Here is a 14,494-nt window from a genome sequence, read left to right on the forward strand (position 1 = left end):
AAAGCACATCCAAATAATTATTTGACAATTTCAGAGCTCTTTTAATATGCAAAAGAACTAACCAAAACCAAGACTCTGCCTTCTTATCTCCAAGCCCCATAGATACAGCTAATGGAAACCGCAGTCTGTAGTCCTGTTAGTCATTTTGTTCTGAGTTCCACCTCTCAAACTGCACTCATGAATACACACTACTGTTTCGCAAATGAACAGATTCGAGTGTAAGGTTATGCTGAAAACTTGCCGTACGGGGTCTGCCATACTTCCTGTGACTCAATCCAGTGTCACAGATTTTCTGGCAATGGTCAAGTCTTGATCAATGAAGAAAAAACTCCACATTTAAGACTATTTTTTTAATTTTAAAAAGCTCCAAAAGTTTAACGGAAGAAGCAACTACTTCTGAAGAAAAAAACCACAGACAGTAGGAGAACATTTTCAAAACTTGCAATGGATCATAATTTAGTAAAAAATACACTAAAATTGATATATAAACTCATAGAATATTCAAGTTGAAAGGGACCTATAAGGATCATCGAGGCCAACTCACTGCTCCTCGCAGGAGCATAACTGTACATAATTTTACATAACTGTAAAAGACTTCAGTTTGCTTTTAAATACTCTTAAACTTTTAATTATGGCAATAAATAGGAACAATCAACGTGGTGTTAAGAAACTGTGCAGCGCAAGTAGATATGAAAGCTGTTGCACAATGTATCTGCTGAATCTCTTAGGACCCAAGGCTTCATATTTCAATTTTTGGCAGCGGATTCTAACAAGTCCTTTGCTTCATTTATTTTTGTTGCTAAGTAAGGTGATCCACCTGAGAAGAAAAAGGGGAAAGGAATACAATTTACACATCAGTATTACGTACCAAACTACTTCACTTGCAGGATCCCCTTATTACTCAATTTTATTAGCCACTCCTTCTTAAATAGATCCTTTTCATACAAGTGCTTAAAAATTGACACTGATATGAAGTAAACTAATTCATAAGGAAACATGAGAAATGTAATCAAAACCAAAGTCACTGAAGAATAATGCTGAATAATTTGTCTCAGAGAGAAGACTGAACTCTGAAATCACTTTACATCAGTGTGATTTAGACTTGCAGTACAATGTTGCTGCAAATGTATGCAAGGTCAGCTGTCCTGAACATTCATCCAAAGCTAACAGCTATTATTTCCACCCACCTCAAAAACTAAGAGGTAAAATTTTATAAATAATTTTGACAAAGAATTGTTAAGTGCATGTACATGCACACAGACACCCCAAGCCTCTCCTGTGCTAGATGCTTGGAATTACCAGCCAGAAACCATCGCATTAAAGCTATTTAAACATGGTACGCCTTCTAACTTCTAGTCCTGAACACTGTCATTGCTTTACGCTCCATCTAACAATCTGATTACAGTTCAGCGGTCTTTTTGTGTTTGTTTTTTTTTAACTCTCCCCTTGAGTGCCAACCATCTGCCTACAGACACCAAAAATAACATTACAAGGTCTGTATCAGTAACTTACCACTTACTCTAATACACCTATATTTTTTACATGAAAATACGATTCCAGCAGTACTGTGCACTGAATAGCCTTTTCTAAGGCATCTGTTCAATCATAATTTTTCATTCATTATTTCATTCATTCGATTCTATTTAGTTTATCAGAAAAGATAACGGTAGAAGAAACACGCAGAACTAGTTGTAGACACACGTGGCTAGGCTTGTTTAAAGATTTCTTTAGGACATTCCTGCAGGAATCCAAATCATTATTAAGTCATTTCATGTTGTAATAAAACAACTGGGAAAAGTAGCGGAGTTCTCTTGTTCATGTTTTAGTTTTGTTTGAATGTAGCCTTAATAGGTAAGACACACCGGGGGAAAGTGAGGCAGGGCAGGGGAAAGGTAGAGAATTGGCTACTGGAAAAAGGAATTTATTTTTTTCTTTTTTAAAAACCATTTGGCTTTTTAGCCAGGAATAGGATTTACTGCATTGAGCGTTGCTTCTTTTGAAGAGTAGACAAGAGGATCAAACAAGACTAAAAACTGCAATAAACAATGCATCTCAAGTAATTTTTAAATGTGCATTGATTTTCTACCTGTCTGGAGTGCAAGATCTTAAAGTAAATTCAAATCTGCTGGAAGTGTTTTCACTACATTTACATCCTTAAGTGTCATATTAATTTTGTAGCCCTCCAATGAGAGAAAATTCAATCTCATGATTGCCTAAGTGTTTGTTTATAATTAGGGCAAGTCCAAAAGGCTTCTCTCTTCCTCTTTTTCCATGAGCAAACATTCTTTCATAAAATTAGTAACTGATAAATTAACATACAATGCATCAATACAATAAACACTTTAAAAGTGAACTGTAAAGGTTAATAAGCAACCAGTTTAGCAGTGCTCACTGGGGATGTTATTATGCAAACTTCTACATATTTCTTACTTATTTATTTCTACTAATTCTCTCTTCAACATTTTGGATCTCAGGTAACATATGTAACTTTTCAATCTGTAATTATTGCCTTTCTTCTATCAACTCCAGCTGGTAAAACATTATTTTAACATAACATACTAATGTTGAGTATTATTTTTAAAACCACATCTGTGCTACCCACAGCCAGAAGAAATCAAGATATATACATAAGCAAACAAGTCTCTCTGTGATGCCACGTGTTCAAGATTACTCCAGGCCCTAGCTCTGCAGCTTAAGACATTACACAAGATGTTTTTCTTTTTTTTCTACGGCCATGCCAGAAGAGCTGCAGGGGCAGCACAGAGGCACAAATCCCTTCCAATGTGTGTTCCTACTGAGAAAATGCTCCGTCTTAATAGCACGCAGGAGGGCTCACTACATCCATCCAAACCTACACTGTGCCCAGCTGCAGATGCATTACAGCTGTAAAGGCGGGTCATTAAAATGTACGATCTTCATAACGAGAACTGCCTCTTTAGGTCTACTCAACATCCACACGGAGATTCATGGTTCTGGCTCATGTCTCTAAGTACTGCTACAATAAACTTAGAATTTCATTATCAAAAAATTTTGACCTAATAGGTACTCTAGTGGTTAAGAGGTCTCTGACCATCATAATGTATTGGAAATGCAGAAGAGCATTTCTTTTATATGTCTGTGCAGCTTATACATTATTAAAAGTGTAAAAAATGAAAGCATGAAATCAAATAAGGAGGACAACTTTCGCATTAAACTGAGGGATGAAGGCAGCAAAGAAAAGCATCGACTAAATACTCGCCGTGACCAGTGGTCACAGTTATTTTTTTGCATTTTCTTAAAATGGGGTGCTGGCAGGGAGCCCTGTAATTCTGTCAAAAAGACAGAAAAATGCTCCGATTTCCCCTTTTGACTTCTGAAATACAGTGCAACTCTTCACCATCTGTTATTTTAAAGTAGAAACAGCAATGAACATATGGGCTTTCTTTCTCAACCAGCTGTAGTGTAGTTAAAGTTATAATAATAGCCTTTCTGTAAGATAAATTTACATTAAAAACCTGGCCAGTAAAGCAACAGTGCCCAGCTTTACATTTTTCCAAGTGAACTCCAGGAAGTCTGAAATTCATCAATGATGTACCTAGTGACTGCAGAACATTTCCCTAAAAACCTACAGAAAGTTACTTTCATACACGTGACTGGTCCATCTCAGTTCAAAAGAGGAATGTCAGTTTAATGTAAAAACGTTGTAGGTGATTTTTTCTTATTTTTGACTAAGTTTTTCTAAAGTGTGGAACACTGGTGCCTGAGCTCATAGTTTTAACTGAAGCAGTGCAAGTCTAGAAAACAAACTTCACATGGTTCATAAAGCCTAGTTTATCTGAGAGAAGACACACAGAAGCTCAAGTCTATAAATAAACAACAAACATTTGCACTCAGTGTGGTTATTTATACAATTAGTAAACTTAAAGGATCACATTTAAGCCTCTTCTCTTTATAGCTTTGGTTAAGAAAATTAAGAATTATTTACCTTTATCAGGATGATTCAAAATCATGATTCTTCTATGGGCTGTTCTGATTTTGGCCTTGCCAGCAGATGGACTGCAAAAATAAATAGAAGTGCTTACCATAAATGCCACTGCACTCAGGTTATAAATTAGACAGTTTATACTGGCTTCAAAATAATTAAAACTTGAGATTTTCACCATCTTGTGGACAAAACATAAAACTGCATCTTTGAGGAAGTAACAATAACAAAGGCACACCAGACACACCGAGAAGAATATTTTTTAAAAGCCTGTGTATTTGAGACATATAAATATCTTTCAGGGTGGTGTTTTGTTTTTTTTTTTTTTAAAAGCAATACATCCACTCATTTAAAATAAACAATTTTGGAAAAAAAAAAAAAAAGGAAAAAACCCAGCAGCTCTAGGGTGTATCTAGCTGGTTATTCTTATAATTAAATGCAGAAAACACATTTTTTCTTCCTGGAAAATAAGTATTTATGTGACTAGTGAGAAAACAACAAATATTTAATATTATTACATTTTGTTCTACTGTAAATATTTTTATAGCTGCTATAAGTAATTCTTTCTGCTGGGGCATGAAAAAAACCTGTATTTATTATTTTTGCAAAGCTGTACAATGTGTTACATTCAGGGACACGCTGATTTACAAGTGCTACATAATGTTGTTTCCTTCAATGACAGATACATAAAATATGTACTTAGCCTAAATTAAATATGTACCTTACCAGACAAATAACCGCTTATGGATGCAGTATGCCAACCCAGTAAGGCTATCACACGCAAAAGGACAGTTTGAATGGTTTAGTTTTTCATAATTTGTTAGCATGCAGAAATGAGCAGTGTTTTCCACTTCAGGTGACTTCTTAATCAGTGATGATTCAATTAATTAAACTTTTTGTGGATACAGTTTGAATGCAAGGTATCAGCCTAACTACATTCCCGAGGTAAACAGCCTCTAATTATTATTCTGTCACAGGGAAATTAGGGTATGTTGCAAAAATAGTTCACAGAACTGCATAAGAAAAGAATACTTCAATGGAACAGGAAGTAACCCAGAAAGTAACAATTAAACAGCGGGTGAAAGGCCTTGAACTATATAAATACAAAAATGGAACGATTTGTTATCAGACAGCTAAAAATAACAAGAATCTATATTTTGACTGTAAAGCTCTTGTTTAATAACAAAAAAGGAAAGTTGATATACCACATTTAGAAACTTATACGGCCAAAGCCTAACTGTGAAAAAGTTGCAGTTGCGTATTATGGAAAATCATGCAGTTCTGCTCTGAGAAGCAACTGTGAAAAAGGTGTTTTACATCAAATTTGCTTAGTTTATGAGATATTGCTTATCCCACGGTCACACTGGTCTCTAAAGACGCTTAATCACTATAAAAACAACCTTTAATGTCAAAATCCCATTTTCACCTAACTGGTGCAGCATCACAAGTTATAACAACATCATGCTGCCTTCCAACATAACTGACTCCCCTCTGACTGCAAGTTCTATCACCTTGGTGGGACCAGTAAATACAGTGGAGGTCAGGGCTGATATTCAGGGGGACCTGGAGAGGCTGCAGGAATGGGCTGAGAGGGACCCTTCATGAAATTCAGCAAGGACAAAGGCAGAGCCCGGGGCCTGGGAAGGAAGAGCCCCTCGCAGCGCTACCGGCTGCAGAAGGTGGGGCTGGGGGGTGGCTCTGCTGAAAGGGACCCGGGGCACAGCAAGAACAAGAGCCCTGTACCCTGGCAGCGGAGAAGGACAACAGCCTCATGGGCTGTGTGAACAGGAGCATGGTCACTAGGTCAACAGAAGCAGCTATTCTTTCCTACTCGGCCAACCACATGTAGCTGCTGCATCAAATTTTGGGACCTCTGCACAGGAAAGACTGGCCAAGCGCAGCAGGTCCAGCAAAGGCCACCACAATGGTTGAGGGCTGGAGCACTCACTGTTTGAGGAGAGGCTAGGGGAACAGGGCTGGTCCACCCTGAAGAAGAGCATGCTGCCAGGGGACATCACAACAGCCCCTCAGTATCTACAGGGAGGTCATAAAGAATATGGGTCCAGGTTCTTCACAGTCATGCATGGTAGGAGTTTGAGAGAAAATGGGCACATATTGAAAAGGGAGGTGTGGACTGGACATAATACTTTTTTCACCCCTCAGACAGTCCAGCAGTGACACAGGTTGCCCAGAGAGGATGTGGATTCTCCATCCTTGGGAGTCTTTCAAGACCCACTGGATAAGGTCCTGAGCAACCTGCTCTGACCCCATAGGTGGTCCTGCTTTTAGCAGCAGGTACAACTAGAGACCTCTTGCAGTCCCTCCCAACTTGAATGGCCTTATAATCATATGATAAATCTGTGCAGTAAGCAATTTTTAAAAATAAAATAAAATAAAATATAAATAAAAACCCAAAGCCACAATGATCAAACCTTAAATACATTTGTGTTTGTACACTTCTACAGTGTACAATATGGTTTTTAATGTAATAGCCTAATATTTTTGTTATGTCATTTATATTTTAAGAATAATGATTTAAATATTTTTAACTAATGCATATATATATTGTACATTAACAAATAATTCAATATTTCCTATGGAAAGAACAAAGTTTCACAGAGGAAATGGTACAATACAGAACATTTTATTCATTTTTATCTGGAATTTTATCTTATGATTTTTAGACATATTTTCCAACTTCAGAAGTTCAGCATTAGGGATTTAATAGCTGTAAACCATTATACTTAGGACAGCTGTATTTTGTGAGCACATACTTTGTCTAATGTTAGGAAAACACTCCTAACATTTTCATCTCCCATGTCATCTCAGACATTCCCACATCTCTCCCATCAGCAGTTCCTTCTACAGGCTATACCAGTTTTTAATATTATTGCTGTTTTCATACTGAATTTCAGTAATCAATGCTGCTTCGTAACAACTAATGCAAGAACAATAAAACTTAAAATGAGTCAATATTTCCAATACAGTACTTTGTAGCTTTGGATACCTTTTACATAGTTTAAATACAAACAATGGACATGCATGTTTCTACCAAAACCCCTGCAATCTTACAAGACGGTTATTAAAGAATAACATTTGGAATGTGTAATGGGACATTCAGCACTTGAAATAATGAAGAAAGGCTTTGCCTCAAAATTTAATATGACTTGGAAGTGATGACACAGAGGACAAGTGTTACAATAATAAGATCTAGTTTGGGCATTTGTGCATATCCCTGGCATTTTCTGTAACACTTTAAAAATCACTGTTTTTTTTTTTTTAAGCATTTTTATATATATATATAAATATAAAATACAGTAAGCAGTGAGTTAAAACTGGTCTAGAAAAGTATGTTTAAACAATGTGAAAATTTCCTATAAAGATGTTAGCCATGCTTCTACAAAATTAAAGGCTCAATCCTTTAAACATTAAGAACTTTCCTCAAACCTGATTAAGTCTTGATATTTGCAAGAGACTGTGTAAACACAAGCAGTGTCACTGTTCCCAGTGCAGACTCAAGCTACTAAAATTAAAAATTAAAGGGGACCGATTTCAGATGCGATGAAACTTCAGACATCTACACGAGCAGTGTTCAGGCTAGGTACTGCAACTGTAAACACGCTTTAATAAAGTGCACTTTGCTATTCTGGAATACCACCGAATTTGCCCTTATAAAGTGAAAATGTTAATACATTATCAAACTGAAAGGCCAAAGGAATTATTTCTGGAAACCATTCCTATAAATCTCTTCTTCAGTGTGCAAGCATGAAATACTTCACATAAATGTAGTGTTTTATTTTACCATTTCTTAAAATGAATGCTAAATCTGCATAATTTTCATTATGTTAGAAGTAAACACAAATAGCACTCTGAACAGGACTTTAAGTCCTAGTTTTCATCATCTGAAATAATTTTTTCTGGGGATAATTAAAACCACCCTCTTTATCTCTTCGGGGTTTTTTTTGTTTTTTTTTAACCTTAAAATTCAGAACTGATCTAAACCACAAATAAGAAATATACTACCTAAGGTGAAATCTGCTTCTCTCATTTGGAAAGCCCTTAAACTCACCATTTGCTTTACAGAAAACACTAAAGGTGTGTGCTGCCATTGGCCATCCAAATGTTTTTGAAAAAATCCATAGGAAAAATACGTTGTATATTCAGCCTGGAAATTATTTCCCATACCTATTCTAAATGACAAGTCTCACCGAGTATTCTTGTTTAGAATATGCCACAATTTTTTAAATCCAAACAAATCGGAGTGGAGAAAGAAAAAAATAATATTACTGACTTTTGGAAAAAATAAGCAAAATTGATTTGTTTTCCTCATTTATTAATATAATCTACACTATTACTTATCTCAAGGGGTTTTTTAGAGACCAGGCCATGTGATCGCACTAATTAGCACAGTTTGTGCTATTCTGATAATTTCTAGAGCACCAATTCTCCACTGCAATATGTCACCGTGCCTTCCAGCCAAACACAAGTCGTGTGTTTTATTAGCATTTTACTGTTTGCTTTTTAGCTTAAGCAGAATATTAGAATGGTTTATAAGCCATTAGAAGTCTTTTTAAAAAAAAGTTACGATTTTGGCAAGAGTATTCCACATTCTCACAACATGCATTTTTTTCATTCAGTACTTACCAAACAAAAGCATACTAATGCAACACACCTACCTTACACCTAAAATAAGACCAGCTTCTCGCCTACTCATTTTCTGTTCAAATCCCCCTCTATAGTACGATGAAAGACTCTAAAAAGAAGAAAGGAATAACAAGCAATAATTAGTTTCATGTACAAGGTGCCAGGACCTAAATCGTATTTATATGACCTCATTCAGAGCATTACATTCATCTATAATTTATTTCTAAGGCATGGAATGACTACAAACCAGATACTATGAAAGGACTTCTCCTGAGTGTTAACACATACAAAAAAATGACTTAAAAATAACTATCCATGTTTTTACAATCTTCCACTGCTAATAAGAGATATTAATAGCTCCAACGATTAAAATCCTGCCTTCAGGCAAAAAAGCCCAGAATCAAAGTACATACTAGCATAGAGTGTGTTGAGGAGGGCAGGGAGGGAAAGGGGGAAACTTGTTTGGAACAGCTTTGGTATCAGCCCAATGGAAAATGGCAAAAGTCGAAATACTTTGGCATCCAATGAATTATGGACAATCACTCTGAAGTCCAGATATTTCTACAAAGACAGTAGGTAAAAACAATAACAAAAGGATAAGAACAGATAGATGTAATATACTGATGAAGAGTCAGTACGTTTTTTCACATGAGGGAATGTTTCTTCAAAAAGCTGTAACAAGAGTTCTTTGAAAGAAACCTGAAAAATACACAAAAAGGAAAAAAAAAAAAAAAGGCTTAGCATAAAACCACAACCTCTATTTCAGGAAATCACTGAGCTGGACAACACTGGAAAGCAGCAGAGTATATGGGGAAATCCTAACCAACTTTTGCCTTTACATCCTTCCCTAGACGCTGATGATGATTAGATACAGGATCTGGGGTTAGTTTTTTTTAAACTCATTGGCATGTGAGACTTTAACCACTGTTTTAAGAAGGGGAGAAAAAATATAAGTGGGAAAAAAACATTAAAAAGGAGATGGAGATGAGAGTAAATCATTACAACAATTAACTGTCATAGAGAATGGGTTGAAAGTATATATGTCAACCATAAATATATTTTAAAATAAAAAAAAAAAAGTTATCGAACCACCACCGATGGCCAGTCATGATCTCCTCAATGTAAATATGTGTATAAGAAGAATTAAGGAATAGCCCATCGCTAGGCAAATAATAGTCTAAGCTGCGCAAGTCCCAGAGGCAGCAGATGTAGCTCCAAGACAGGCTGCCTTTGGGAACTGGCAGACAGAAATCATTCAACAAGACTGAAGTTTTTTTCCTCAATGCAAAACCTATCAACTGGGGAAAAAAAGCTTCTTTTGTTGCTATCAAAGGGAAGTTTGGCCTGAGAGCTGAGATTATTTTTAAGTGTTCCTTTTACCCCCATGTAAAAATCTGTCTGGCCCTTAATAAAACACTTTTCTCGCTAAATATATCCATTCATATTCAGTGAGAATTTTGCCTTATGTTTACACAAACTCTCTCTTATGTAATTCCAAAAGCATTGAAGCATTTAAAGGGCTCTGTCTATGATATCTAAGCAAAGCCTTTAATTAAGCTTAGAAGCAACATTCACCCGAAAGCGTGGTTCAGAAATACTTCACCTACTGCTACCATGAAGTCACACACAACCACAGAAAAGATTTTTTGGTCTGTTGCTATGATCTGAAACTAATTTTATCTTTCTTCTTCCCACCCCAAACCATACCTGGTCGTGTTACAGTACTGGTTATTTTGTGTATCAAAGCTGAAGTAACTGAGGACGTGTCCTGCCTACAACAAAAATCTGTTGAGGAACCGCTGCTATAGCTCCAGGGTGACACAAAGAAGGTCCATGATAGTGCATGCCAACATTAGAGGTCAGAGTATGTAAGACTAAGGGAACGCACAGGGCTTCTCCAGTCCTGCGAGAGGAAATTATGCTAATAATTTAATGGCTACCAGATAACACCCTTGAGGAGGCAGAACTGCACAGAAATTTGCAATGATGCCAAACAATTACTACAGCCAGGAGAGAAGAGCACACTTTGATGTCCTCTGAAATATTTTCCAGAACTTCTCCCAAAGCAGCTTAGGCACAGTCAGAGTCCTAAAAAGGTTAATTCTTCTCTGCCCTTCAACTCTAGCATACAACTCTAATACAGGAGGACACTGGTTCACTATTCATGTAGAGAACAGCAATATTTGAATTATCTCTAACACAGCTCAACTCTGTTCTTGGTAGATTTCACTTAAAATACTACTTGAAATAAGAGAAGAGGGAAGGATGGCTATAGGCTTAAATTCAGAAATACTTTTTCATGTTTTTAAAGCCTACTTCCTCGACACTGTTCTAACCTTGGGAAGCCTTGATTTGGTTCACTTCCAAGAGGAATGAAAAAAGAAATTCTGTTGTCTGTACCCTTTGGAACAAAAGCAGAAACAGTTTGTTGAATTGGCCATCAAGAAAAAAAACATTTTCTTCTCAGAAGTAAAGCACGAATAGCAAGAATAATCAACTCTTAAAATAAGATCCTGACCCTACCAGAATTTAAAGCAAAGGGAAATTAGACATAGAAGTAATTTTTCCCATTGGTTAGAGTAAGGGGAAGAAACATTGAGTCTTCATTTTAGGAAACATCTTGGCAAATTTCTAGTTCCCTAATGAAACAACTTTTCCATGCTATTCAAATTAAAGCAATCTTTTTTTCCCTAGCTCTAAATTCTAAGTAAAGACTGCAATGAATGAAACAATACTCAAGATATTTTTCTGTTATGAGAACCCCTCGATGAGCGGGCAGTTCTAGACACTTGGCTATTTATTAACCCCAGCTACAGCAAACAAATTTTGTATTGAAAAAAATCAACAAAATGAGCTCTCCATTCCTTCATACTATTTGGGGGGAGGAACGGGGCTGTCATTTAATTTATTCCATATCCTTGTCTATTGTTACTGTTTAGCAACTTATGTAAGCAAATTCTGCTTCCTGAACAAATGCTGTTAGTAGGTTTGGGGCGGGGGTAGAACAGAAAATGGCTGGACTTTCTCTGCAAATGTCTATTCACTCTTGCAAATTTTCACAAAAGCAGTCAGCCAAGAAAACTCAATCCATTTAGCCTGTGACATCTTCAAGATACTTTTACTGGCATAGCACAGGAAAAGCATAATCACTGTTTCCATGCCAGGCAAGAGATATTCAAAACCCCATAACTGAGACCATAGATCATATTATATGAAGTAGTGATTTTTTCTGAAAACTCTATGTGTTTTTCTACCACCAATACAGCCCTCCACTGAAAAAGTAACAAACACTGGAAGGAAAAAAAAAATAATCCAGTAACTAACTACTTAGAAGCCGTGTTATATTATAACCTACAATTTGTTAAGATCAACTTAAACTTCCTTAACTTTAGTCCAAAAAAAAATGTGTAAAATGGACTGCAAATTGCATTATTATCTAGACTTTTTATTTTCAGTGAAGGACAAGAGAGATGGTCGCTACCCTTACCTCTCGATTCAGAAATCTGTGAGTCTGAGCAGAATCAGATCCAGTAAGGGAAACACAGTGCAAAAAAATCTTTCATGAAGTGGTATAGAAGACACCTTTTTCTTTTGGAACACAGAATTTTCAGGATCGTAGGACCTGTGTATTTTGACAGTTCATTTTGCCTAGAATTGCTGTTTCTATGTTCGATATCTTCTATCTGTCTTTCAACCTTCCATATCATTGATTCAACAAAGAAAGGTAATGAATGCTATTGAAATATTTCCCCTTTTTTTTTTATTTCAAATTTTAAGGAAATATTAACATAATTAACAGTATTAAGGTCTGTCTGAGGAAGAAAAGCCAAATGACTACTTAGTGCTATGTCCCTTCTACTGTTAACAGACTCTTGTCACTATGCACACAAACAAAACAGTGTCACTGGCATTTGTGACACCAGTAACAAAACTAAGCTTAAACTAAAAAAGCGTTTCTCTGGAAACGAGCATTATGACTTGTCATAGAGGAGAAATGACAATGTTTCCTTCTGTGCCTTTCTCCACTGAAAAAAAGAGATGGTAGAAAACCTCAAGACTAAATTACAGCAGCATTTACACTTCATATTTAAAAATATATATTTAACTGCCATACGTTGAAGTTAAACAAGAGGTAGAAATTCAGAATAAAACATAACACTTACTTGCCTTTACTTACTATTTTTGAATAAAGATGAGTGCAGTTGTTGACTGTACATGTTATTTATTTAGGTAAGTAAATAGAAAGTGTCAAATATTCAAGATACAGCAAGGAGGCATTTAAAATGATCGCTTCATAACTGCTCAACTTGACCATACCCAAGTAATTTATTAGTGAGCAGGAGGAAAGCATAAACAGCATCTGAATTACCTTGAGTGACTGCAACCAACGTGAATTATGACTTCTATTGCAAACGGGGGTGGGGAGTGGAGAACTGCAAATGGGGGGAGGAAGAGTGGGGCCTTACAGAGAGAACAAGCTGGCTTTTAAATTGGCAGCTGCTTCACAGTCTTTCAAAAAAAGGAGGTAATAAGAGAGAGGGTTTGATTCTAGAAAGTTAGAGTAACCACTGAAACTTACAGTTGCCAAGTTAGGCACCTCCAAACACCACAGGAAACCACCAAAGTAGCACTAACCCTCAGCACTAAACGTCACATGAGATGCTTTCTCCCGTAAGCACAGGCAGAAGTACGTACTAACTGCTTGATTTCCTTTGTCAGCATAGTTTAGAGGGTAATAGGTGTAAAGAAACTTGATGAAAGTGCTAATCCACAGATTATATGCAGCAGCTTCAAATTCCCCAAATAAAATCAAGTAAAGCCACTAAAATAAGAAGTTTGGACAATAAGCACTTACATAGGATCTTTGTACCTAAAAAAATATAAATAGGAAATAACTGATTGTTATTGGGAGAAGGAAAAAAAACTTGGCAAAAAAATACAATCCAAGAAAGCAGTAGCTGTAGAGTAGTAAAGAACAAATAATCTTGGCTAAGGATTATACAAGGGTCTTCAATTTGAAATATGACTGTAGAAGAAAATATTATTGTAACCTTTACAAATGTAAAGCTGACAAATACATACAGTCAGTGGTACACCAGAAGAGAGTGTTTTTACTGTATTCAGCAGATCTCATGTTACACTGAAAACTTGTATTTTCAAGTTCAGAAATAGAATAAAAAAAGAGAGATACTCTACAGGAGATCCACATACAACACTGGACTGTAAGGCAGGATGTGAAAGCAGACAGAGAATGCAACTCCAGGGACTAGGAACATTGAGAATACAGAAGCTCCTGGGTTGCTCTTTATGGTTGTTCATGAATTCCAGAGGACTCTGTAAGTCACTGTGGTAAAAACGAGATAGGCCTATAACGAGCTTGGCTCAGCTAGTATACCAGTACTGAGGGGTACAGTTTCCTAGGAACAGACACCTCTCTGTGCAGTAGCATGTCATATTTCAATGTGTTAAAAAGAATCACTGCCTGCTTTCTTATGTGAACATGTCTGAATTTAGATTCTCTAGCCTGTATCGACAAATGGATAGATGAAGAAATGCTGGAGTAAAACTGCTGGGGAGGGAGGGTGAAGATTGAAGCGCTCCCTGCTCTGAAACCACATGTCCTTATTGCTAGCTACCTCTAAGCAAGCCTGCAAGTCAGACTGTATCCACAGCATATGAAAGCAATTTAATTCGCAGTACCTAAAGTCCCCTCTGCTGTTTTGGCAGGCAACTTGGGAATATGTCAAAAAAATTACTTTGGAAAAAAAAAAAATTGGTGTTGGTCTCACAACAGCACTACAACAGAGGGACAGAGAGCAAAAACTGATCCAGGAGCACTGTTTCTGGCTGATAGATATCACAATAAAGAACAAGTGTGGGCCAGCCCCA

The 14,494-nt window shown here is 36.5% G+C and overlaps 1 protein-coding gene across 1 annotated transcript in view; it reads right to left on the reverse strand.

Moving 5' to 3' along the window:
• Window positions 1-746: 746 nt before the first annotated feature.
• DNAJC15 (DnaJ (Hsp40) homolog, subfamily C, member 15) overlaps window positions 747-14,494 on the reverse strand; it is a 16,702-nt gene continuing 2,954 nt past the window's right edge. Inside the window, exons 3-5 of the mRNA XM_009881081.1 lie at window positions 8,638-8,714; window positions 3,965-4,035; window positions 747-817 (exon numbers count right to left, since the gene is read on the reverse strand). Of these exons, the coding sequence (XP_009879383.1) occupies window positions 747-817; window positions 3,965-4,035; window positions 8,638-8,714 (219 nt within the window). The remainder of the gene's footprint in view (window positions 818-3,964; window positions 4,036-8,637; window positions 8,715-14,494) is intronic.

The sequence above is a fragment of the Charadrius vociferus genome, unplaced genomic scaffold, assembly GCF_000708025.1.
Source record: "Charadrius vociferus isolate BGI_N301 unplaced genomic scaffold, ASM70802v2 scaffold210, whole genome shotgun sequence".
Classification (NCBI taxonomy): Eukaryota; Metazoa; Chordata; class Aves; order Charadriiformes; family Charadriidae; genus Charadrius; species Charadrius vociferus.